This window comes from Coregonus lavaretus, assembly GCF_964263955.1.
Source record: "Coregonus lavaretus genome assembly, chromosome: 13".
NCBI classification, from domain to species: Eukaryota; Metazoa; Chordata; class Actinopteri; order Salmoniformes; family Salmonidae; genus Coregonus; species Coregonus lavaretus.
In genome coordinates, this window is record NC_140000.1 from 29734847 (window position 1) to 29756718 (window position 21872).

The 21872-nt window shown below is 42.7% G+C and overlaps 1 protein-coding gene across 2 annotated transcripts; it reads left to right on the plus strand.

The window, feature by feature from the left end:
• The first annotated feature begins 53 nt into the window (after window positions 1-53).
• Window positions 54-21503, plus strand: LOC311140797 (COP9 signalosome complex subunit 7a-like). Of its 2 annotated transcripts, none has more exons than XM_084176031.1 (8): window positions 54-341; window positions 5457-5579; window positions 5756-5831; window positions 6887-6975; window positions 11686-11888; window positions 12312-12417; window positions 14826-14995; window positions 20892-21503. In XM_084176031.1, exons 2-8 carry the CDS (start codon window positions 5457-5459, stop codon window positions 20929-20931), a joined length of 807 nt encoding a protein of 268 aa, XP_084032157.1. In that variant the 5' UTR covers window positions 54-341; the 3' UTR covers window positions 20932-21503. The 2 variants fall into 2 exon arrangements, with proteins under 2 accessions (XP_084032157.1, XP_084032156.1); XM_084176030.1 differs by lacking the exon at window positions 54-341 and adding an exon at window positions 3934-4072.
• Window positions 21504-21872: the final 369 nt, after the last annotated feature.

Genomic DNA, 21872 nt, shown 5'->3' on the forward strand with positions numbered 1-21872 from the left:
TCCTGTTCATGTTTGATTTTACTGGAATTAAACAAATGTTTGAATTGACTTAGGCAAACATCTGTTGTTTTCTGCTGTGTCGTTGAATGCATTTTCACGTTGTTTTTTTACACATTTAAACACATTTATTTGCTGAAAATATGTTTTTAATCTTTGTTTCTAATCTAAAATCCTATTTTAATTTCTTTAAATAATATTTTGCCTTGGTGTTGTACAACAGAGTGTGGGAGGAGGGAAAACTACCAGGCAGCTGGAAGGAGGCAGTAGTGGTACCAATCCGGAAGCCAGGGAAGGACCCAACTAGGCCAACAAGCTATCGGCCAATAGCTTTAACATCACATGTATGTAAGATTATGGAACGTATGATTGCAGAAAGGCTAACTTACCTCCCGGAGAGCAGGGGGCTAGTATCGCCACATCAGAGTGGGTTCAGGAAGGGTAGGGGAACTATGGACCCACTGCTCTGCTTAAAAGCAGAGGTCAGGAAGGCTCAGGTGAACAAGGAGTGTGTTGTAGCTGTCTTTTTTGATGTGGAGAAGGCGTATGATATGATGTCGAAGGAGGGGTTGTTAATCAAGCTTGATATTATGGGGGTAGGAGGAAGAACGTACAACTGGATAAAGGATTTCCTGTTTGGTGAGGGTGGGGAAGTCTCTATCAGTCAGCTACCTGGTGGATAACGGTACACCGCAGGGGAGCGTGATAAGTCCTCTGTTGTTTTCAATCATGATCAATGATGTTTACTCTCAGGTACGGCTGGATATTGGGAGGTCGTTATTTGCAGATGATAGGGCCTTATGGAAGAGGGGAAGAAATGTGCCATACATAGTCAGGAAGGTACAGGAAGCAATTGATGAGGTAGAGTGGTTGGCATTAATGTGGGGATTCAGGTTCTCTGTAGAGAAAACTCAGACAGTGTTCTTTACCAGGAGGAAGGTGGGAGATGAGGTATGCTTGAGGTTATATGGGAGAAACTTGGAGAGGGTGGGGGCCTTCAGGTTCCTTGGGGTATACTTTGACACTAGACTGACCTGGACAGAACACACTGAGAGAGTGGTGGGAAAGTGTAAGAAGGTGCTAAATGTGATGCGCTGTCTGATGGGGAAGGAGTGGGGGGCTGGGCATTCCTCATTGAGGACCATGTACAGTATCAGTCAAAAGTTTGGACACACCTACTCATTCAAGGGTTTTTCTTTATTTTTATTTTACTATTTTATACATTGTAGAATAATAGTGAAGACATCAAAACTATGAAATAACACATATGGAAACATGTAGTAACCAAAAGTGTTATATATTTGTGATTCTTCAAAGAAGCCACCCTTTGCCTTAATGACAGCTTTGCACACTCTTGGTATTCTCTCACCCAGCTTCACCTGGAATGCTTTTCCAACAGTCTTGAAGGAGTTCCCACATATGCTGAGCATTTGTTGGCTGCTTTTCCTTCACTCTGTGGTCCAACTCATCCCAAACCATCTCAATTGGGTTGAGGTCGGGTGATTGTAGCACTCCATCACTCTCCTTCTTGGTCAAATAGCCCTTACACAGCCTGGAGGTGTGTTGGGTCATTGTCCTGTTGAAAAACAAATGATAGTCCCACTAAGCGCAAACCAGATGGGATGGCGTATCGCTGCAGAATACTGTAGTAGCCATGCTGGTTAAGTGTGCCTTGAATTCTAAATAAATCACTGACAGTGTCACCAGCAAAGCACCCCCACACCTCCTCCTCCATGCTTCACGGTGGGAACCACACACATGCGGAGATCATCCGTTCACCTACTCTGCGTCTCACAAAGACACGGCGGTTGTAACCAAAAATCTCAAATTTGGACTCATCAGACCAAAGGACAGATTTCCACCGGTCTGATGTCCATTGCTCGTGTTTCTTGGCCCAAGCTTGTCTCTTCTTCTTATTGGTGTCCTTTAGTAGTGGTTTCTTTGCAGCAATTCGACCATGAAGGCCTGATTCACGCAGTCTCCTCAGAACAGAACATTTGATGTTGAGATGTGTCTGTTTCTTGCATATATTTGGGCTGCAATTTCTGAGGCTGGTAACTCTAATGAACTTATCCTCTGGAGCAGATGTAACTCTGGGTCTTCCTTTCCTGTGGCGGTCCTCATGAGTGCCAGTTTCATCATAGCGCTTGATGGTTTTTACGACTGCACTTGAAGAAACTTTCAATGTTCTTGAAATGTTCCGTATTGACTGACCTTCATGTCTTAAAGTAATGATGGACTGTCGTTTCTCTTTGCTTATTTGAGCTGTTCTTGCCATAATATGGACTTGGTCTTTTACCAAATAGGGCTATCTTCTGTATACCACCCCTACCTTGTCACAACACAACTGACACTTTTTTGGTTACTAAATTATTCCGTATGTGTTATTTCATAGTTTTGATGTCTTCATTATTATTGTACAATGTAGAAAATAGTAAAAAAAATAAAGAAAAACCCTTGAATGAGTAAGTGTGTCCAAACTTTTGACTGGTACTGTATGTTGCATTGATCCGATCTGTAATAGACTATGGCAGTATAGTGTATGGTTCGGCATCCCGGACCTCATTGGAAAGGCTAGATGTCATACAGGGACAAGGACTCAGAATATGTAGTGGGGCGTTTCGGACCTCCCTAGTGGCTGCACTACAGGTGGAGATGGGGGGTATGCCATTGCAGATTAGGAGACAGCAGCTGGCAATTAATTATTGGGTCAACCTACAGGGACATGGGGTGTCTCATCCTGCGACAGGGATTTTACAGGCATGCTGGTACATGAGCGAAGACAGAACACGAGCCTTGGGTGGGTTGGTAATACCCAGGCGAAGGAGATGGGACTGTATGGAAGGGAGTTTAGTCCAACGGTAGCTGTTCCTGTAAATCCACCATGGCTACTCCCGCCTCCAGTAGTTGATCTAGAAGTGTTGGAGAGACTACAGAAAGATAGGGAGGGTGTTGATCCATCTGATTTGTTTAAGAGACGTCTGGATACTGTGTATAAGGATTTTGTGGCTATTTACACAAATGGTTAAAAAGATCCAGGGACAGGCCGTACTGGGTCAGCATTTGTAGTGCAGGAATGTGGGGTGGCAGTCAGGAAACGTATTACAGATCATCTGGCTGTATATACGGCGGAGCTGATGGCCATACTGTTGGCCTTGCAGTGGGTGGAGGAAGTCAAGCCAGACAGAGTAGTTATTTGCTCTGATTCATGTTCAGTGTTGTTGAGTCTCCAGTCCTTTAGCTCACGTAGCAGACAAACCCTGCTTTATGAGGTACTACAAACCCATGGCAGGATTAGACAAATGGGTAAACAGAGAAGACTTACTTGGGTCCCAGCCCATGTGGAGGTGGAGGGGAACGAGGCAGTTGATGTACTGGCTAAACAAGCACTTAGTAGTGGGGATGTTGATGTTGGAGTTTCAATGAGCAAGGCAGAGGCAAAAAGCCTGATATGGACAGTGATGGTACAGAGATGGCAGGAGCAGTGGAATAGAGATACTAAGGGTAGGCAATTATTTCAGGTACAGAGGAAAGTCAGGGAGGGGAGGACGGCAGGAAGGGACAGGAGAGAGGAGGCTAATTTTACAAGATTAAGGGTGGGACACAGTAGGTTGAATAAGACCTTAAATGTGATAGGAAAGCATCCAACAGGATAGTGTGATTATTGCCATGAAACAGAGACCGTGGAGCATGTATTGCTACAGTGTGGGCAGTATCAGAGGGAAAGAGAGAGGCTGAGATCTAGTATGAGGGAGAAGGGGATACAGAAAATTATTTTAAAAGTATATTGAGTAGAACGTCATTAGATATAGTCTTAAATATTTGGTTATTTTTTTTAAGAGCAACGTGGCTGGCAGGTAGGATTCCGATAATATTTTGCCACAAGATGGCACTATTTTAAAAGCAACCCTCTGGTCGACTCAGGACCTTGTCAGTCAAGACAAACACTCCCCTCCTCCTTTTCACGTTTCGTCCAATGAGCAGTGATGTTCTCCTTTGTTGTCAAACGTGCACTGACGGCAGAGCTGAGCGATTCGGGGGACAGGCTATCAACTTGAGTTAGCTTACCAATAAGGTAATTTGTTTGCTTTTATTTTCTTTGAAAATATATGTAAACTGCTTTTTATTAAAAGATAATCGCACGGTTGCCCTTGCACCATTTAGCTACGTTAGAGTTGAGTCGGGAGACAACCGAAAAACAGGAAGAGGCCTAACGTTACCGCTTTACAGTCATGCCTCGAGCTGTTGTAGCAGCAGCTAGCATGATTCCTCATAGTCATACTGATGTAGTAAGCTAGCTAGCGCATATGTGCTATTTTTGCTACATCATTTGGTCAAACTTTAGCAATCCTTTTAGTTTGTGCTCCTTTGGGTCCGTTTTTAATTAGCATTTGAAAATATGCTATAAAGAGCTAGTGAACTAGCTCGCTTCTAGGCTAACATGCTATCGGTTGTTTATGACTATGTCTGGCGTAAGCTGGCTAGCTAACGTTAGTACTAGTCAAAAAATTGGTCCCTGCCTGGCCACTCAGCATTGAATGAACTTGACTCACAACACTCCACACTAGGGCCACGTTTAGTAGGTCGAACGATGCAGATAGAATTGATCTGACATTATTCCTTATTTTACATGTCAGACAATATTTTCCACAACATTGTGCCCTACTAAATGTGCCCAGGTTAGCCTATAGTAGCCGACTAGTTGAGTTTAATAGGCTACCTAAATAGTTACATTGTGAAGTAGTAGCTAAGTGTCCAAAGTCATGATTATCTGACAATGGCATGGAGTGTCCTAGTGCCCAGCCTAGGAAGCTTAGTACTATGTAGCTAGCTAGGCTATTTGTAAGTACTGTTGTGTCTCTCTATTATTCTCACCAAATAGCACAGGATATCATATACAAATAGGATAGATCTCAAATAATAAATTATCTGTGCTTTTAGTAGGGCCAATTTCATATTCAGCAGGACAAGTCCCATTTAATTATGTAAAATAATAATCAGTGTCCGTGACTAGCTTTGACCAGAAGGGTGTTTTTCAAAACACTTGCCTACACATTAGCTTATGAGAGTGAAAATTGAATTACTGACTTGGAGTCTTGCCACAAGGGCTATTCGTATGATTGTTTTGGTTAGACAGAGCTACGGGCATACATTAGCAAAGTATTCAAGTTGTCTTGCTATTAAAAAAAGCCTCTTAAATGTAAGAAATGCAGTAATAATGGTTAATTGAAGGCCAACCATTTTATTCAAGTCATTCTGTCTCTTCACTTGTTTCCTTTCCTCTCTCCCCTCCCCTCTCTTCCCCTTTCTCTCATTCTCTTGCCTTATCTGTCATTATTTCTCTTTTCGTCTCACTTCTGTTTGCCTTCTGTCTTTTTCGCTCCTTCTCTCTCTTGCACACTCTCTCTCTCTCTCTCACTCTCTCACTCTCTCTCTCTCTCTCTCTCTCTCTCTTTCAGATGGAGGTAGAGCAGCTCCTCTCTCTCTCAGGCCCGGCGTTGGCCCAGGCTGTAAGTTCTCTGCTGGAGACACCCGGCCTCTACGTGTTCTCAGACATCCTTGAGCTGCCCAACGTCAGAGAGGTAACAAACACACTCACATGTAAGCACACTCACATGTAAGCGCACACACACTTACACTCACATAGTCACAGCCATTCTCAAGTCACAGCTCTCACTGGAGGAGGTATAGCTAGAGACCCTAACAAGCCCCCTCTATCTGTCCCCACACCCACCCTATTCTTCTACTCTACCCGAAGCTGGAGACAGGCCCGCACGCACCAGTGTATCAGCTACTCAACCTCTTCGCCTATGGAACCTACTGTGACTATAAAGGTACGACAGTGGCAGGCAGCGCTGCTGTGTAAATAAGTCATGTAGTAACCCTGGAGCTGTTTTATTATTAGCAGTATTTCTCTCTCTGCCCGTCGGCCCTGCAGGCTAGGCAACTCATCACTGTCATAGGTTTTCACAGCCCCCGGTAATTTACTGAGTCAATCACAGGACTTTATTTAATCCAGTACGAGGAGCCAAGTGACAATGTTTGGCACGGCAGAGGTTGCGTCCCAATAACCTCTCCTTTCTCTAGAAGTGTGCACTTGTTCACTTCCTTTCGTGGATTTGGAAGTAAATAACTGATATATGGAAACTCCCTCTAGCATTCCTGGTGAAATAATGGGGTCCCCAGAAATTCGGGCGGAAAAAATGGGGTCCCTGCTGAAACAGTTTGACTACCACTGCTCTAGCCCCTGCCTACACCAATCTAATGCTTTTGTGGGGAGTAGTAAACAAGTGCACACTTCAGGAGGAAGGAGAGATAATTGGGACTCAACCAGGGATATACTTCTCTCCGGTGTTTTGTTAGACATTCATATTAGTTGTAATTTGTTGCATTGTCACAAACTGCCAAATTAAATCCTGAATACCCTTTGAAATACCTGAATATGTAAAGGACTTGTCATTCTTTAGCAACACATTTAGTAACAGGACTTAATAAGAGACCAGCAAAACGGAAGAGAGAAATACTAATCTTATGTCAACACATATCATTTTCACTTTCATAGTGCTTTTTAGAATTGCAAAATGGAGCACTGAGAAAAACTGTCAATACTCAAGTTTTTTTTGAGCATCTGCGCACACACATTCTTTTTAATTGTATTTCCTCATGGCAGCAGTTTCAGCCTGGAGAGAGCCTGTGGAGGATACCCGTTTCCCTGCTCTGTACTGTCTGACTAAAGGACTAATAGCACTGGCCTGCACCCCTGTGTTTGTGATGCTGTGTCCCTGTCTTGATGTGTCCCTGTCATGATGTGTCCCTTTCTTTTGCTCTCTGGCTGTCTGTTTCTTTCCCCCCCTCTTCCTTGTCTGTTTGTGGTATTTTGTTCTTTTAGAGAGGGCAGCCTCTCTCCCAGAGTTGACCCCAGCCCAGAGGAACAAACTGCGTCACCTCTCCATCATCAGTATGGCATCCAATCTCAAGGTAGAATACCACCCATTCATCTTACTCTGCTAGCTGTAGTACGCTTAATGTGGGTCACTCACATTATAATTATAGAAATAGTTTATAATAATATGTAAAATAATGATAGCCATCATCCATTTGCCATTTAATCTGAAGGTAACGCTCTCTGGATTTATCTTGTCTAGTTTTTCTGTTTATTTTTGTTATTAAAGAACTGCAGTTCAAAAAATAATTTTGTTCAGTATTTCCATGGACTCTAATAGCCTACCTACAATTGTAGTCCTAACAATACTCAGCAAGCTTCGTACCAAAAATAGCAAGTAATTTGCTCAACTTTGATTTTAATTATATGCTCAAGTATGGTTATGAGACAACTTGCTTTGTAACTCTGACACATTAACAAGATAAATGACTCTGTGTTGTGAAGGACTTTATTAAGAGCCTGTCTGTGATGTGATCTAACTTTATTTATATCACATAGATGAGAATGATAGCAGCTGAGATTTAGATCATCATGAGATACTGTCTAGATACTGTGTTAAGTATCCTGTCCTTTCTTCTTTGTGCTCTCTGTCTCTTTTTATTTATTTGTTGCTCTCTGTTGTCTATCCATCTAACTCTCCATTAAGATTGGCTCTCTACCTCATTTTGACCCCATCCCCATTTCATATTTTTTTCAAAATCTTTTTTTTTGGTGAAACAAACAAGAAATAAGACAAAAAAACAGAACTTGAGCGTGCATAACTATTCATCCCTCCAAAGCCAATACTTTGTAGAGCCACCTTTTGCAGCAATTACAGCTGCAAGTCTCTTGGGGTATGTCTCTATAAGCTTAGTACATCTAGCCACTGGGATTTTTGCCCATTCTTCAAGGCAAACTGCTCCAGCTCCTTCAAGTTGGATGGGTTCCGCTGTTGTACAGCAATCTTTAAGTCATACCACAGATTCTCAATTGGATTGAGGTCTGAGCTTTGACTAGGCCATTCCAAGACATTTAAATGTTTCCCCTTAAACCACTCAAGTGTTGCTTTAGCAGTATGCTTAGGGTCATTGTCCTGCTGGTAGGTGAACCTCCGTCCCAGTCTCAAATCTCTGGAAGACTGAAACAGGTTTCCCTGAAGAATTTCCCTCTATTAGGGCCATCCATCAATTCTGACCAGTTTCCCAGTCCCTGCCGATGAAAAACATTGTGATCTCAGGGTGATGAGAGGTGTTGGGTTTGCGCCAGCCGTAGCGTTTTCCTTGATGGCCAAAAAGCTCAATTTTAGTCTCATCTGACCAGAGTACCTTCTTCCATATGTTTGGGGAGTCTCCCACATGCCTTTTGGCGAACACCAAACGTGTTTGCTTATTTTTTTCTTTAAGCAATGGCTTTTTTCTGGCCACTGTTCCGTAAAGCCCAGCTCTGTGGAGTGTACGGCTTAAAGTGGTCCTATGGACAGATACTCCAATCTCCGCTGTGGAGCTTTGCAGCTCCTTCAGGGTTATCTTTGGTCTCTTTGTTGCCTCTCTGATTAATGCCCTCCTTGCCTGGTCTTTGAGTTTTGGTGGGCGGCCCTCTCTTGGCATGTTTGATGTGGTGTCATATTCTTTCCATTTTTTTATAATGGATTTAATGGTGGTCCGTGGGATGTTCAAAGTTTCAGATATATATTTTTTTATAACCCAACCCTGATCTGTACTTCTCCACAACTTTGTCCTTGACTTGTTTGGAGAGCTCCTTGATCTTCATGGTGCCGCTTGCTTGGTGGAGCCCCTTGCTTAGTGGTGTTACAGACTCTGGGGCCTTTCAGAACAGGTGTATGCAGTTGAAGTCGGATGTTTACATACACTTAGGTTGGAGTCATTAAAACTAGTTTTTCAACCACTCCACACATTTCTTGTTAACAAACTATAGTTTTGGCAAGTCGGTTAGGACATCTACTTTGTGCATGACACAAGTAATTTTTCCAACAATTGTTTACAGACAGATTATTTCACTTATAATTCACTGTATCACAATTCCAGTGGGTCAGAAGTTTACATACACTAAGTTGACTGTGCCTTTAAACAGCTTGGAAAATTCCAGAAAATGTTGTCATGGCTTTAGAAGCTTCTGATAGGCTAATTGACATAATTTGAGTCAATTGGAGGTGTACCTTTGGATATATTTCAAGGCCTACCTTCAAACTCAGTGCCTCTTTGCTTGACATCATGGGAAAATCAAAAGAAATTAGCCAAGACCTCAGAAAAACAATTGTAGACCTCCACAAGTCTGGTTCATCCTTGGGAGCAATTTCCAAACGCCTGAAGGTACCACGTTCATCTGTACAAACAATAGTACGCAAGTATAAACACCATGGGACCACGCAGCCGTCATACCGCTCAGGAAGGAGACGCGTTCTGTCTCCTAGAGATGAACGTACTTTGGTGCGAAAAGTGCAAATCAATCCCAGAACAACAGCAAAGGACCTTGTGAAGATGCTGGAGGAAACAGGTACAAAAGTATCTATATCCACAGTAAAACAAGTCCTATATCGACATAACCTAAAAGGCCACTCAGCAAGGAAGAAGCCACTGCTCCAAAACCGCCATAAAAAAGGCAGACTACGGTTTGCAACTGCACATGGGGACAAAGATCGTACTTTTTGGAGAAATGTCCTCTGGTCTGATGAAACAAAAATAGAAATGTTTGTCCATTATGACCACCATTATGTTTGGAGGAAAAGGGAGGTGGCTTGCAAGCTGAAGAACACCATCCCAACTGTGAAGCACGGGGGTGGCAGCATCTTGCTGTGGGGGTGCTTTGCTGCAGGAGGGACTGGTGCACTTCACAAAATAGATGGCATCATGAGGAAGGAAAATGATGTGGATATATTGAAGCAACATCTCAAGACATCAGTCAGGAAGTTAAAGCTTGGTCGCAAATAGGTCTTCCAAATGAACAATGACCTCAAGCATACTTCCAAAGTTGTGGCAAAATGGCTTAAGGACAACAAAGTCAAGGTATTGGAGTGGCCATCACAAAGCCCTGACCTCAATCCTATAGAAAATGTGTGGGCAGAACTGAAAAAGTGTGTGCGAGAAAGGAGGCCTACAAACCTGACTCAGTTACACCAGCTCTGTCAGGAGGAATGGGCCAAATTTAACCTAACTTATTGTGGGAAGCTTGTGGAAGGCTCCCCGAAACGTTTGACCCAAGTTAAACAATTTAAAGGCAATGCTACCAAATACTAATTGAGTGTATGTAAACTCCTGACCCACTGGGGATGTGATGAAAGAAATAAAAGCTGAAATAAATCATTCTCTACTATTATTCTGACATTTCACATTCTTAAAATAAATTGGTGATCCTAACTGACCTAAGACAGGGAATTTTTACTAGGATTAAATGTCAGGAATTGTGATAAAAACGAGTTTAAATGTATTTGGCTAAGGTGTATGTAAACCTCCGACTTCAACTGTATATACTGAGATCATGTGACACTTAAATATAGTCCACCTGTGTGCAATATAACTAATTATGTGACTTCTGAAGGTAATTGGTTGTACCAGATCTTATTTGGGGGCTTCATAGCAAAGGGGGTGAATACATATGCACCACTTTTCCGTTATTTATTTTTTTGAATTCTTTGAAGCAAGTAATTTTTTTTATTTCACTTCACCAATTTTGACTATTTTGTGTGTGTCCATTACATGAAATCCAAATAAAAAGCAATTTAAATTACAGGTTGTAATGCAACAAAATAGGAAAAACGCGAAGGGGGATGAATACTTTTTCAAGGCACTGTAATTGGCTAATAAAGACTTGTTAAAGCCCCCATGCAGTCTTTGTAATTTTTTTTTTAAATCATCACTGTATGTCTAATAAATCACTGTTTATTTAATGAAAATAACTACAAAATATATATTTGTATAATTTATTTCCCCAAGCCTCCTTTGGCCCTAGAAATGCTCAGTTTTATTGTGTGGGCGTTAGGGAACACATTTTAAGATATTTACATAAACAGCCCTGATTGGCTGATAGGATGGTCTAAAGCCCACCCCCTTATCAAGATGAACAGTCATTGGTCTATTATAATCATATCACATTGTGACTTCATGTTGGCCAAAAGTTCCATCCCACCTGAACAGGCTGAAATTCCAGGCATTTTTTTCAAACAGCTTTTACACAAAAAGGAGATTATCATAATTTTCACAATTTCTGAATTTCTGACCTCATAGTGTGAAAATATATAAATAAATAAAAAGTTACATCCAATGTTTTACTGCACTGCCGCTTTAAAACTCCAAACTCCCCTCCTCTCTCTCTGGTAGCTATTTTGATGGAATGGTTTTGTACATTTATATTGACCCACCCTCCCTTCATCTACCCGTCGCTCTTACCTTTCCATTCCTCACTCTTACATCATCTCTTCTCTCTCCTCACTGAAGTAATAAAGAGCATCTCAAATTCAACATCTTTCTCCCTGTCTGTGCCAGGTAACTTCTGTTGACCCAAGATAGTAGAATTTGACTTTCTCTCTTGCCCTCTCTCTCTGTCCCCACCCAGTGTCTGCCCTACTCTTCCCTCTTCATTCCTTTCTCTTACCTCTTTCTCCCACCACCACCCTCGCTCAACTCACTCCTCACTGACATCATAAAGAGCATCTCAAATTCAACATATTTCTCTCTCTCTCCCTGTGCCTGTTAACTTCTATTGACCCAACATAATAGAATTTGACATTCTCTGTCTCCCTCTTCCCCCAGTGCCTGCCCTACTCTCTGCTCCTGCAGCAGCTGGAGCTGAAGAACGTGCGGGAGCTGGAGGACCTGCTGATCGAGGCGGTCTACTGTGACATCATTCAGGGCAAGCTGGACCAGAGGAACCAGCAGGTGGAGGTGGACTGCAGCGTGGGCCGAGACCTGGGGCCCAACGAGCTGCCCAACATAGCCAACACACTGCAGGAGTGGTGAGTTAGTGATATATGTGTGTGAGAGAGAGCTGTGCATGTGACAGGGTTTTGAGTCAATTCCATTTCAATTCAGGAAGTAAACTGAACCCCCCCCAAATATGGAAATGGAATTTGCAAGTTCAGTTTACTTCATGAATTAAATGGAATTGACCCCAACCCTGGTGTGTAGGATGAGGTTATGAGGTCCTCACTGTTTGGTTACTGTGCCGCGCTGCAGTCATCAAATCAAACTTTATTTATAGAACACGTTTCTTAGTGGATGCATAATAATGCACAATACGCTTTCTAAATGAGACTAAAATAGTAAAACAATAAAATAACAGTGGACATGATAGATTCAATAAATAAGAATGGGATGAAATAGATAGTATGATCAGTCATATCAGTGTCTAAATAATTATCTGTCTCTCTCTCTCTCAGGTGTTCAGGGTGTGAGGCGGTCCTGTGTGGGATCGAGGAGCAGGTAACCAGAGCCAATCAATACAGAGAGAGCCAGCTGAAGGTCAAAGTTCAGGTGGAGACAGAGGTTAGTACAAGTAGCCACTTTTCTCTGGGTAGAGTCAAAGATTATCTATTATATTGACAAGATAGTCGAGTGACCGCTCTAACAATGGAAATACATGTCCTCAAAGATGGAAGGCAGGCGGGAGGAGGCGAGATCAGGTGGGTCCATTCTAGCTAATGAGAGGGCAGATACGAGTATCAACAACAGGCACAACTCCGTTATAAAGTCGTTTTGCCACGTGTCAAAATGCCACGTGCATCCACTTATATCAGTGCATTCATAACAACTTAACCATTACGATAGCAAATTAGTAGGGGTGTAACGATTCGTTTTAACAACGATTCGATTTGTATCACGATTCGTGGTTGTCGATACGATTCAAGGACGATATTGGTTCATTTAGAACGATACGATCCGAAACGATTCAGTGACTTGAAATCGATTCAGTAACCTTTTAGCCAAAAATTCAACCAGTGTGACTGAAATAAATACCTGGTAACCAGTTGCATTTTAATGGCTGGCAATAGTCTTGATATTTTTAACAGTGTTTCATGCCTCCATGCAGACCATCTGGTATTATGAAACTTACCCAGTTCCACAAAGGAGATCCCATTTTCTTCACATAGCTTTATTCAGTGCAGCAGTTTTTTTTGCTCCACCTTTTTGTAAATAAAACTGCAGCAGCTTGACCACAGAGCGATGAAATGTCTCACAGTAAGGAACGTTGCGATCAGCTGATTTCGCGCAATTCTCCAGTGTGTGTGCGGTGCACAGAATGTGCACAAGGGAGTCTCCAACCGCAGCATGTTGCCGGAGTTTTGGCACAACGCCGTTGTAGATACCTACGTTGACAGCAGCCCCGTCTGTGCACACAGCGACCAACTTTGTTGTCCAGTCATCCAAGCCTGTGTCCTGGAAAAGTCTCACAAGTCCGTCTGTTATGGCCTGTGCGGTTCGGTCAGCACCCAATTCAATCAGTCCAATAAAGTCCGAAGTAAACTCTCCGTTGCTGGACACAGACACAATGTAAACTATTTCCTGCTCAGTTTTTGTGATGTCCTCAGATCCATCAAAAAGCATTCAGTAAAGGAACATCCTCAGAATAGGAAGACATGGGACGTGCGTGTTTAGCTTTATGGAAAGAGAAAAATATTAAACAGAGCTTGCCGCTGTTCTTCATTCAGCTTGTCTCGCCATCTGGCAAGTGGGCGACTGGACATTTATTCTCGGCTAGCTTTTAGCAATGGCTTGCGCCACATTCGTATGCTCCTTGCTCTTTTCATGTTTGTCAAATAAAGGATGGTTGAAATTCTTTGAGCCTTTATAAAATGCACCTGTTTTGTCTGCTAGATGTGGATTTGAGCGGCAAATCTTGCACCACATTTCAGTGCGCTCATCGTTAGCTTCAAGCCACTGCACATCTTGGAGCCACTTTTCCGAAAAAAGTATTTTCTTCGGCTCTGGCTCCAGTTGGCGTTTCTTTGTAGGTGGCGAAACGCCAAAGAAGCTGCTTAATGTCTGTTGCTTTTTGGACATCCCTGACAGTAGTTGACAAGCAACATGTCATGTGTAAGGTTAGATGAGAAGATCGGTCAAGTACGCAAAGGCGCGTAGTAACACAAGTGGCATTACGCATTCCTGATTTTTGTCGCGCTTGCGTATCTGCGTACCAGTTATGTGCACCCCTGCATATAAAGTCTGACGTGCTTAAATCCAATGGGTTATTTCCTAGTATCGATACAATCGATTTATTACATTTTAAAACGATGTTAGATCGATATATGTTGTCCAAAAGGCCAACTCGCCGAGCACAGATGGATGTAGTTGGATCATATGAATATAAATCGATACATCGATGTAGTAGATGGATCGTTACACCCCTACAAATTAGCAATTAAATGTTTTGTTGACCAAATTTGACATTTAACCTCAATACAGAAATTCCTCACTTTGGTCTTATTTTCGTGGACAGGTTTTGGCCAGAGTAAACCCTCTCGCTTCTCCTCTTCCTCTCTGGTAGAGGTGAAGCCATAAGCAAAACTTATACTCATTACTCAATGACCTAATTCAGTGTCCAATTTAGAGCTCTGTCCAGTGCCTTTATTTAGGCTGTAAGTCACAGGTGGCTTTTCTGTCCTCTGAGTCTTCTCCAGCTTGAGGTAGAAGTTACTCTCTAACCTCTTCTTATTAGAAATAATAACAACACCATAAGCTTTTCACACTACTGAGCCAAACCAGTGCCAAGCCAAGCTGTATTGGGCTGGCCTGGTTACGCATCCACTATAGCTGCTGGAAAGGACTTTGTGAGAAGAAAATATCAGAGCCAGCCCAGTACATTCCGAATCGGCCTGTTTGAATCAGGCACTTCTATTCTGTCCTAAACTTCATTAGTTTACCTTTCCTTCTCTCTCTCCATCCCTCTCTCTCAGGTGTCAAACCTTCAGAAAACGCTAAAGGCCAGCTCCGCCTCCCCGTCATCCGGCCCCGCCGCCGCGGGAGCCGCATCCAATCAAGATGCAGACCAGCCGGCCGAGCCACGAGACCCTGCCTCCTCTCAGGAACCACGGCAACCGGGCAAGAAGAGTTCAAAGGTCAAGGGGTAAGTAAGGTGATGTTCCTTAGGTCAATTCCATATTTTCATTGTTTGTCTGTGTATTTTTTTTATTTTTATAGGGGTTACCATTTGATGTTGGTGGGCTATCCTCAGGTTCATTAGGGCAAGCAACAGAAACCATTTTTAAACATTTCGCAACAAACAAGAAAAATAAGTCCAGGGAATAGCTGTTTGTCCTAGGTGCCTTATGAACATGACCTCGTCCTTCCAGGGTCACGGCAGAGAAGAGGTTCAAGCTGAAGCAAGAAGAAACATTTCTGTGTCGCAAAAACATTCCAATAGCTTCAGACGAATTCAAACGGCACGGAATAGATTATGCAGCCACTGCGTTTCGTGTCATTTCGCAGCGTCTTCCACTCGAACACAGTAATATTTTGGTTGTTTGTACAACAAACATCCATTTAAACGCCAGCTGCCAGTGGAAGTGGAAATAGTGACTGTGTGTGTGTCTGCATAGCGTATCTTCATTAGCCAGAGAGGCTGTGCTTTGTGGCGGTACTCACAGGGCTACCTGGGGCCCTCTCTCTCTTCTTGGCCAATTACAACACTAATTCCTCATCTGTCATGGATTTTTTTTTTATGTCAGTAAAGTGAATAAAAAAAAAAAAAATAGCTTCAGGTGCTGAAAGGAAATGTTTATTTTTTATTACATGACAGGATGAGTTTTTCTGTTCCAGTTAAAGGAGTGATTATAATTCACTTACTGGGTGACATTTTGGCAGTGAAAGAAACATTTAGAGATGATTTAACATACTCGGTGGCATGGGACTTTATTCACTGAAAACAGTGGAGATTTGGATTGCCTCACATGAAAAGCTTCTCATGGTAGGAGTAATACAGTATATAGTCATTTGTTTGCCAACATTGTAATCGTAACATCCCTACAATAATATGTGGTGTAATGAGTTGGACCAAAGGTGACAAAAGCCATCATAAACAGACCTTGTTCATAACTGTGTTATAACTATCGTAAAACTTGAACTAAACAGCCAGTAACTTATTTGCTTGATTTGGGAAATTGCCCAGGGGGGTATACTACAAAGCAGGATCAATGAGTTAGCCAGCTAAAGCCAGCTTTCTTTTTCAGAATATTTAGGCAAGTTAGCTGGCTAACTCATTTATCCAGAGCCCTATACTATGAATCTGGTTTGAGGAATTAGCGAGTTAACTTTGGTCAACTCTGAGTTCAACTCGGGATAACCGGTGACACGAATGTGGCTATATTTCTATAGCAAAGAATCCTTCAGAACTAACCTGCTCTGGGGCAGACTAACTCAGGGCGAACTCCTTTTATCCTGAATGAAGTGTCTGAGCCGCGAGTTGAGGACCAATTAAATCATATTCCCTCCCCTCGCAAAGACTGTCATCATCCCCTTCATTTGAGAAAGACAACTGATTAAATACTTTATTAATCAAATGTTTTTTGTGTGTACATTTCTTAAAATGCTAAAATACCTTTTACACATTTTAGTAATGACAGAATGCATTTGAAACTTCACGCACAGTAAAACATTTGAATGTTATCAATAGTAGTGGTTAAAAGGTGCTTGTGCATAGATAGGCACGCCAAAGATGGCATTACGATACGTAATAAAAGACGGCATTTTAACAGCCTGTTTCACACCATATACTGCTGAATTTGCAAGATAACTTTTCTTTCATTCTGATTTCGGCACAAAGGAAAGTGAGGCACTGACTCGCCCATGGATTAATGTTTCAGCATTGTCTTAGTGAAGAGTTTGCCGTTCGAGTAGCGAAGTGCGACATGAACACGCAGTTACAAGCTCAGCTCGAGCAGACTCGAGTAAGCGGCGGGTGCACGATCAATATCCACCTTGCACCTTCGTAACATGGATAAAGCCTGAGCTGGAATATGAAGCTAACTGAAGCTGGCTAGCTTTATAAAACCCGGAGTAGATCTAGCTTGCATCGTAGTATACACCTCTTGTACAGGATGCTAACAGGTACCTGACGTTTCTTCCTCATACCCCTCTTTTGTTTATTGAAGACAGGCGTGTATTGGAGATAAGCCTTTAATGTCGTGTGGACTGTGGACATGCATTACCTCTTATAATATGCTGATCTGCTCCTACCTGTAGATATATTTATTAGGAAATATATTTTCATTTTATTCAGATAGCATGAAATGAGTGGGGATACAGAGACCGGGAGATGAGGATTAACGGTGGGGTCGGGATGTGTGCTGCAGGCCGTGACCTTACGCTACGCTATACCAGCCTCAGGCACACATACAGTGGGGAGAACAAGTATTTGATACACTGCCGATTTTGCAGGTTTTCCTACTTACAAAGCATGTAGAGGTCTGTAATTTTTATCATAGGTACACTTCAACTGTGAGAGACGGATTCTAAAACAAAAATCCAGAAAATCACATTGTATGATTTTTAAGTAATTAATTTGCATTTTATTGCATGACATACAGTGGGGGAAAAAAGTATTTAGTCAGCCACCAATTGTGCAAGTTCTCCCACTTAAAAAGATGAGAGGCCTGTAATTTTCATCATAGGTACACGTCAACTATGACAGACAAAATGAGAAGAAAAAAATCCAGAAAATCACATTGTAGGATTTTTAATGAATTTATTTGCAAATTATGGTGGAAAATAAGTATTTGGTCAATAACAAAAGTTTCTCAATACTTTGTTATATACCCTTTGTTGGCAATGACACGGGTCAAACGTTTTCTGTAAGTCTTCACAAGGTTTTCACACACTGTTGCTGGTATTTTGGCCCATTCCTCCATGCAGATCTCATCTAGAGCAGTGATGTTTTGGGGCTGATGCTGGGCAACACAGACTTTCAACTCCCTCCAAAGATTTTCTATGGGGTTGAGATCTGGAGACTGGCTAGGCCACTCCAGGACCTTGAAATGCGTCTTACGAAGCCACTCCTTCGTTGCCCGGGCGGTGTGTTTGGGATCATTGTCAAGCTGAAAGACCCAGCCACGTTTCATCTTCAATGCCCTTGCTGATGGGAGGTTTTCACTCAAAATCTCACGATACATGGCCCCATTCATTCTTTCCTTTACACGGATCAGTCGTCCTGGTCCCTTTGCAGAAAAACAGCCCCAAAGCATGATGTTTCCACCCCCATGCTTCACAGTAGGTATGGTGTTCTTTGGATGCAACTCAGCATTCTTTCAAACACGACGAGTTGAGTTTTTACCAAAAAGTTATATTTTGGTTTCATCTGACCATATGACATTCTCCCAATCCTCTTCTGGATCATCCAAATGCACTCTAGCAAACTTCAGACGGGCCTGGACATGTACTGGCTTAAGCAGGGGGACACGTCTGGCACTGCAGGATTTGAGTCCCTGGCGGCGTAGTGTGTTACTGATGGTAGGCTTTGTTACTTTGGTCCCAGCTCTCTGAAGGTCATTCACTAGGTCCCCCCGTGTGGTTCTGGGATTTTTGCTCACCGTTCTTGTGATCATTTTGACCCCACGGGGTGAGATCTTGCGTGGAGACCCAGATCGAGGGAGATTATCAGTGGTCTTGTATGTCTTCCATTTCCTAATAATTGCTCCCACAGTTGATTTCTTCAAACCAAGCTGCTTACCTATTGCAGATTCAGTCTTCCCAGCCTGGTGCAGGTCTACAATTTTGTTTCTGGTGTCCTTTGACAGCTCTTTGGTCTTGGCCATAGTGGAGTTTGGAGTGTGACTGTTTGAGGTTGTGGACAGGTGTTTTTTATACTGATAACAAGTTCAAACAAGTGCCATTAATACAGGTAACGAGTGGAGGACAGAGGAGCCTCTTAAAGAAGAAGTTACAGGTCTGTGAGAGCCAGAAATCTTGCTTGTTTATAGGTGACCAAATACTTATTTTCCACCATAATTTGCAAATAAATTCATTAAAAATCTTACAATGTGATTTTCTGGAAAAAAATTCTCAATTTGTCTGTCATAGTTGACGTGTACCTATGATGAAAATTACAGGCCTCTCTCATCTTTTTAAGTGGGAGAACTTGCACAATTGGTGGCTGACTAAATACTTTTTTCCCCCACTGTAAGTATTTGATACATCAGAAAAGCAGAACTTAATATTTGGTACAGAAACCTTTGTTTGCAATTACAGAGATCATACGTTTCCTGTAGGTCTTGAACAGGTTTGCACACACTGCAGCAGGGATTTTGGCCCACTCCTCCATACAGACCTTCTCCAGATCCTTCAGGTTTCGGGGCTGTCGCTGGGCAATACGGACTTTCAGCTCCCTCCAAAGATGTTCTATTGGGTTCAGGTCTGGAGACTGGCTAGGCCACTCCAGGACCTTGAGATGCTTCTTATGGAGCCACTCCTTAGTTGCCCTGGCTGTGTGTTTCGGGTCTTTGTCATGCTGGAAGACCCAGCCACGACCCATCTTCAATGCTCTTACTGAGGGAAGGAGGTTGTTGGCCAAGATCTCGCGATACATGGCCCCATCCATCCTCCCCTCAATACGGTGCAGTCGTCCTGTCCCCTTTGCAGAAAAGCATCCCCAAAGAAATGTTTCCACCTCCATGCTTCACGTTTGGGATGGTTTTCTTGGGGTTGTACTCATCCTTCTTCTTCCTCTAAACACGGCGAGTGGAGTTTAGACCAGAAAGGTCTATTTTTGTCTCATCAGACCACATGACCTTCTCCCATTCCTCCTCTGGATCATCCAGATGGTCATTGGCAAACTTCAGACGGGCCTGGACATGCGCTGGCTTGAGCAGGGGGACCTTGCGTGCGCTGCAGGATTTTAATCCATGTCGGCGTAGTGTGTTACTAATGGTTTTCTTTGAGACTGTGGTCCCAGCTCTCTTCAGGTCATTGACCAGGTCCTGCCATGTAGTTCTGGGCAGATCCCTCACCTTCCTCATGATCATTGATGCCCCACAACGTGAGATCTTGCATGGAGCCCCAGACCGAGGGTGATTGACCTTCATCTTGAACTTCTTCCATTTTCTAATAATTGCGCCAACAGTTGTTGCCTTCTCACCAAGCTGCTTGCCTATTGTCCTGTAGCCCATCCCAGCCTTGTGCAGGTCTACAATTTTATCCCTGATGTCCTTACACAGCTCTCTGGTCTTGGCCACTGTAGAGAGGTTGGAGTCTGTTTGATTGAGTGTGTGGACAGGTGTCTTTTATACAGGTAACGAGTTCAAACAGATGCAGTTAATACAGGTATTGAGTGGAGAACAGGAGGGCTTCTTAAAGAAAAACTAAGGTCTGTGAGAGCCGGAATTCTTACTGGTTGGTAGGTGATCAAATACTTATGTCATGCAATAAAATGCAAATGAATTACTTAATCATACAATGTGATTTTCTGGATTTTTGTTTTAGATTCCGTCTCTCACAGTTGAAGTGTACCTATGATAAAAATTACAGACCCCTACATGCTTTGTAAGTAGGAAAACCTGCAAAATCGGCAGTGTATCAAATACTTGTTCTCCCCACTGTATATTTGCAAACAAATATATATATATATATTTTTGTATACCTGCCGTTTAGGGGCCTTTTTTTCCCACTGACATTCTCACTTGACATGCAGGGATCAATCATCTAGCGCATTGTTTCCCAAGCTCGGTCCTGGGGACTCCCAAAGGGTGCATGTTTTGGTTTTTGCCCTAGCACTACACAGCTGATTCAAATAATCAAAGCTTACTGATGAGTTTGGGAAACACTGATCTAGCGCGAGGTGCAGAGTGTGAAATTACCTCGGAGCAGAGCGGCAATCTGCCTTCACGAGAAATTACACTTTGATACCCATCTGTTAGATACCAGCGTTTATTTGCTACAATGTGAAGCGAAACCCGCCCTTTATAAGAGACGGGCGCTGGTTGGAGACATAATTTTAGGGTCATGTAATAACTGTTGTTTGTTTTCTGTCTAAGGCTCCGCGGAAGTGGGAAGATCTGGTCCAAGTCCAACTGAAGGCAGAGACGCAGAGAGAGAGACCCGGAACACCCCCACTGATCCACTGATAGGATGGACGGACTGACACACAGGTTGACAGACACGTAGACTCACACAGACTCATAGACTGATAATGTGACCAATGCACAGACAGACAGACAGATTTACACACATCGTACACATTCACGCAAACACACACACACACACACACACAAATATATACAGACACTGAGTCAGACAGACACACTTGCAGTGAGTGACAGACTGACACCCATTCTGATAGGTGTGTACACACACAACCAGACAGACAGACGGACTATCTGCACTGTGTATATACACAGACCCAAACCCATTCTAACATGTACACAGAGTATAATCTGCACTGGGCAAAGCTTTGCTGCTGTCGGTCTTGTCAGGAGAAGCAGAGCCACAAGCAGTGAAACCGAATGTGTGTATTTGATGTGTGTATGTGTGTACTCTTGTGTTACACTTTTTGTTTGTTTGTATTTTTTTCTGCTGAGGATTGAGTTAAGACATGTATAAAATCAGGATATTAATTAATTGTTGGTATTAAATTGAACCCCTCTATTAATTTAGTCTCTGTCTCTCTTACTGTTTTTTTGTGCATACTTCAAAGTGCAACTCGAGGTTGCATCACTAGCTAAATGTTAACTCACAGAAGGGGGCTATATGTGTTAGGTCAGACCCTTAATTAGGTTATTCCCAAAGAGACTAATATATTAGAGCACTGGAACTACCCTGTGATCAGTCGGCTTGATTATATACACATACTTCATTTTCTCTGTCACATACACACATCAGACAGACACACACAGGGCATTCATATTTGATATCGGCATATTTTGCCCAAAGCTTCTATTTCACCGTTAAAATTGCCTGTCGGAATTGTCTGCACTCCCTCCCTCGTCCCCCCACAATCACACGCTCCAAATTTCCTT

What these genes read in the sequence shown, in the direction of transcription:
- LOC311140797 (XM_084176031.1), top strand. Translation starts at nt 5,457, where the DNA reads ATGGAGGTAGAGCAGCTCCTCTCTCTCTCAGGCCCGGCGTTGGCCCAG. An exon ending in GTATGGCATCCAATCTCAAG is followed by an intron (nt 6,976 to 11,685) that starts GTAGAATACCAC and finishes CTCTTCCCCCAG; the next exon opens with TGCCTGCCCTACTCTCTGCT. An exon ending in AAGAGTTCAAAGGTCAAGGG is followed by an intron (nt 14,996 to 20,891) that starts GTAAGTAAGGTG and finishes TTTCTGTCTAAG; the next exon opens with GCTCCGCGGAAGTGGGAAGA.